Source organism: Sphaeroforma arctica (assembly GCF_001186125.1).
Source record: "Sphaeroforma arctica JP610 unplaced genomic scaffold supercont1.408, whole genome shotgun sequence".
In the NCBI taxonomy this organism is placed as follows: Eukaryota; class Ichthyosporea; order Ichthyophonida; genus Sphaeroforma; species Sphaeroforma arctica.
This window is the reverse complement of record NW_014040150.1, coordinates 59,392-64,220: the sequence shown is the minus strand read 5'-3', so window position 1 is coordinate 64,220 and position 4,829 is coordinate 59,392. Positions and strand designations below refer to the sequence as shown.

Genomic DNA, 4,829 nt, shown 5'->3' with positions numbered 1-4,829 from the left:
TCTGCGGCTACGGCCGTGGCTGTGTCTGTGTGTAAAACATATTTAATCGAAAAAATGCATACTTATGCGTAACGTATAACTGTGTACTTGTTTTGTGTTTGTGTGGTTGTTTGTACATATATTACATACACAAATGATTGTTTTCGCGCGCTATGGCATGCTCATCTTAGTGGAGTAAATTTCCAGCGTTCTATGTCTGCAATATGCATAAAGTTACAAACATAGGAAACAAATAGAATAAGTATGCCGTATTGCACAAATTACGAGTTTTTCGCTTTGTTGTAATCCCAAAACATTTTCACGATTATGGCGATGCATTTCTCAGGAGCAATAATAGAACACAAGCCCAGGATTTTAGTCTTGTACGGATCTTTGCGCGAGAGTAGTTTTTCCCGTAAATGTGCGTATGAGACTGCACGTTTGCTTGAGCGCATGGATTGTGATGTGCGTGTGTTCAACCCGAGTGGGCTGCCTGTGCGTGATCCTACCCTAGAGGAATTGCCCAAGGTAGGTGGCATCGTAATGTCTCTCGTACTGATCGCAGAAACTCAGTGGTATTCGCCTGGGTTTATGCGTTCTTGTGTACATACAGTTCTACAACTCGGGTTTTAATAAGAAACATACATACATTTATTATACAATGTAGTATCCCTGATGCTTATCAGGTTATACCTGATTATTTCTAGCTGTGTCGCCAACAATAAAGTCTGTGTCTGCTAACCACGGATCCTATTTCTTATCCAGGTTCTGGAGCTCAGAGCGTTGACACAGTGGAGTGAAGGACATATCTGGGTATCGCCCGAGATGCACGGAACGATCACCGTAAGTACCTATAATTACTTGTTCACGTTTCCTTCCCTATGAATTTGCAGCACCCATGCACAATTTAAACCATGCAATGGCTACGGGAAATCGTATGGCGATGTCCATTTTTCCCATCGAAGCGTTGGTAACAAAGTTCATATGTATTGTGCCGTTTGATATCTGTGACTGTGAAACTTATGACCCAGCGAAATCAATTTTTAATGCAATAGGTGGCATCCAATTGATGCTTGTGTTGTTATCGGAAGTAGTATCAGCAGTGGTGTATATCACTCAATCTCCTTCGATTATATTGTGTATATTTTCTCTCGCGTGAGTAGCTACACAATATGCCGAACATACTAGTGAGAGGTTCTGTTCTATTAAGTTTCTGCATAGGATTTGGGTATGAAGAATGATGGAAGATCACTCGCCTAATTCACAAACATTTGCGTTTCAGTGCTTCACGATATTTTCATGTGTAGCTTTATGGACACCCTTGTTATATCATTGTGTGTCAGGAATTTAATTGATCAAGTGTGTGATTAGTTTACGCTCCCTTTTATGTTATATATATATATATATATATATGGCAACTGTTATCACTTGCTGCTTGACCCTGAAGATCTACCCCTCATGTCTGCTACATTGACCAGTAGTATTTCATTTCGGCCTATTCCCCTCAAGTAGCATAACTAGTATGCTAGAAAATGCTACTGAGTCTCACTTCAATATTAACACAAACACAGTCCTGTTCACGTCGGTAGCTGGTATCGTGAGCCCAATCTCTCATCCCTTTCCAATTCGATTGCTTCTAGGGTGTATTCAAGAACCAGATCGACTGGATACCGCTCAACACAGGATCAGTACGTCCCACTCAGGGTCGTACAACAGCTGTGTTCCAGGTCAACGGAGGTTCTCAGTCCTTCAACGCCGTCAATGAGCTGCGTAAACTATCACGGTGGATGCGAATGCCATGTACAAGTATGTGCTTTTGAAAAGAATACCCGTGTAATATATGCAACGTGTGTTTACCTATAGTTGTGTGACGGGTGTACGGAGTACAGACTGGGAGTCTGTTGGACGGCTCGTGTGATTGCGGGCTGATTCCATTATTTCCTATTTTGTTCTATGAAGTGTGTTTTTCCTGCATTTCGCTTTGTCTGAATGCTATTGAGACTTCTCGCATCTGACAGATATTTGTGGGTGTGGTTTCTTGGTACGAATGCAATTGAACACATCGCTGTGGTAATATTGTGATATAACGTTGGTCACATTCGAATACATTGAAAGTAGTTTCGAAGTAATTGTGCATGCTACACTATCCATCGACAAAGTACACCCCGTTAATATACGATTCGGCATATAATTGCCACTCACGAAATATACCATACACATATACACCTCCAAATTGAATATCGCAGCCAACCAAAGTTCCGTGGCAAAGGCGTGGCAAGAGTTTGACAGCGACGGGCGCATGAAGCCCAGCGGGTTCAGGGAGCGCGTGGTGGATGTATGCGAAGAGTTTGTTAAGTTCACACGTATCATGCGTGAGCAAGTAGGCTTACTCAACAACAGACATAGCGAGCGAAAGGAGACGCTGGAGAAGGGTCGTTTGCTCACACAGGAAGAGAAGGAGAAAGAGAAGGCAGAGGCCGAGAAACTTAAGTTGCTTTCACAGGTATCGGCTATGAATCAGGAGTAGTCGTGCATATCGAATGGTGTGGTCGAGTCATAGGGCATGATGTAAATCAGTAGCGCTAGGCAGTTGTCATTAGTAGGGGGAGTGTTGCAAGAGCAAAGACACTGGAGAGATCGATATCCTGGCTAATATTGCTTACTAGCTAGTAATTTTGTATCTAAATAAGCTTAACTTAGGTACTGGAGTCTTCGTTGATAAAATAAAATAGGAACACACAATATCAATGTTTGTATGACCAATTCAATATCGTGGCAATTGTGCCGTACAATGTGAAGCATCCCCTATAAATGTTCCTATGAGCACCGTGCAATGAAGAAATAGTGCCTACCTGGTGGTAATCTATTTTTTAGATTCCTTATCGATTAACGAAACACACGCATTTTATATAGTATATGGTTGATTTGGTACTACATATTAACGTATTATGCGTACACTGCGCGACGTTGTTGTTATATTTACAGTATATTGTAAGTGTGTGCTGAAGATGGGCGTTATGGGGTTGATGGCGTTGCTACAACCACTAATGTGTCAGATACTCGTTTCTAGGTTAGACGGCAGTGTCGATATTGACGCGAACTTTCTTATACATTTGACCAGGCGTGCGCATGCACGCGAGATCGTGTTGGAAAAAAAAAGGTGTTGGTTTCTTGCAGGACTGTTCGGCAGCTATAACTAAAGTTTGCAGTGCAGGCACTGGAAATTGCAACTTACTGCTCGTATTCGACGGTTATATAGTTGAAAATAAAATAGCTAACGAAGATCGCATGCAGGAACGGAAGCATCACCTTCAACGCGTGCATGCATTCAAACAAGGAAAAATAAATAAGAGGGACTTCGATGAAGTGAGAGAATGTAATGGTACGGTCGGAGCGTTCAACATACAAGCAGCAAAAATGTTAATGCTGCTATGCATAGATTGTAGTATCAAGTTTATAGTTGCGCCGATGGAAACTGAGCAGCAGTTAGTGGCTCTACAAAGAGAGAATATCATAAAATATGTTATAGGCTACGATTTGGATTATGAGTCCTAGGTTGCGATAGACTAGTTGCGGATAGACGATGGTTCGGCTATGGTCCCGTTTCGTGAAAACTGTACGAAACAGAGTGTGCAAGCGATTATAGATGAAAAAGGTTCTGGCTTCACAGACAATCAGCGTATGTTTTTGCAAATCATTGTAAATCTTGCTTTCGATTGCACAGTTCTACCTGCTGCATTGCTTCTATTATCAGAATATCGGCGTTCAGGACTTCTGCAACATGCTGAACTCAAATGAAAATCGCGCGATAGTCTCTACTGGGTTGCAATATATATACAAAGATGACATTGCAGCAATCAAACAAACCAAGGAGGGCATACTGCAAACGAAGTTGATGTTCTTTACACAACCTATTTATGTTACCAGTACACATTCATACACATCCTTTTACAGTATAATGGCGAAGCCTAAACAAGAGCTTATAGGGTTGTCTGAATAACAAATACAAAATACAATGACATCCCCAATATATTTCTATGGATGATCGACAGATACGCAGTTGGAGTGATGGCACATATTATATTCCTTTTCCCTCCTTGGTGTGGAGTTTGGAGTGACAAGATTGGGTTGCCCGGCAGACCAATTGATCATAACAATTTAGACGCTAAATTTTCAAACTTTGGCGCCTGGAATTCTGTTAAGTTGAGACCATATGCTATGCAGCGATCAATTGTCATACCTAAAGGTTAAGAAAATAAAGAGTACAACCTTCTAGCTCGCAAACCCGTATTGAAATCTGAACCAATTCCTGAATACTCCAAGTCACTACTCTCGGCACGACTAGAGTTAGAGGCCGATGTACGATCTCAGTACTCAGGTTTGAACTTTACCGTGTATGACCAAACAACTATTTTGAAAGTGCATATTAATGCCGAGACTATAAAGTTATTTTTCGGGAATAGTGCATATACGCTTAAAGCATCAATTCAGCAAGTCAGGAGATGGAAAGCGTATAAAAAGAGCTCGTTAAATGCTCGTACAAACACAAAACTCATGTACATCAAAGGAACTGTCACTAGATCGATGCGCCAGGGTGTAATGAATGCATTATGTATAGCTGTGTGAGGCAAAGACACTGGAACCTTGGATTTGATTATAGAGTCGGTAGAAAAATGGTATTGTACAATACCACTGGGACTCACGCCAGCACACCTGAAGGCGTATAGTCCATGCCACACCCATGTGGATTGCGTTCATGTACGTGCAGTGCTAGAGCGTCTTTCGGAGTTAGGATACTTAGGCTCCACTGATGACGTGAATACTTGGCTGAAGCGATCAAAGGGTGTCAG

The 4,829-nt window shown here is 41.7% G+C and overlaps 1 protein-coding gene across 1 annotated transcript in view; it reads left to right on the top strand.

Annotated features, from left to right (window-relative positions):
* SARC_05974 (arsenical resistance protein ArsH) overlaps positions 1-2,719 on the top strand; it is a 3,633-nt gene extending 914 nt beyond the window's left edge. Inside the window, exons 2-5 of the mRNA XM_014300144.1 lie at positions 326-507; positions 745-822; positions 1,620-1,785; positions 2,226-2,719. Of these exons, the coding sequence (XP_014155619.1) occupies positions 326-507; positions 745-822; positions 1,620-1,785; positions 2,226-2,506 (707 nt within the window). The 3' untranslated portion in view covers positions 2,507-2,719. The remainder of the gene's footprint in view (positions 1-325; positions 508-744; positions 823-1,619; positions 1,786-2,225) is intronic.
* Positions 2,720-4,829: the final 2,110 nt, after the last annotated feature.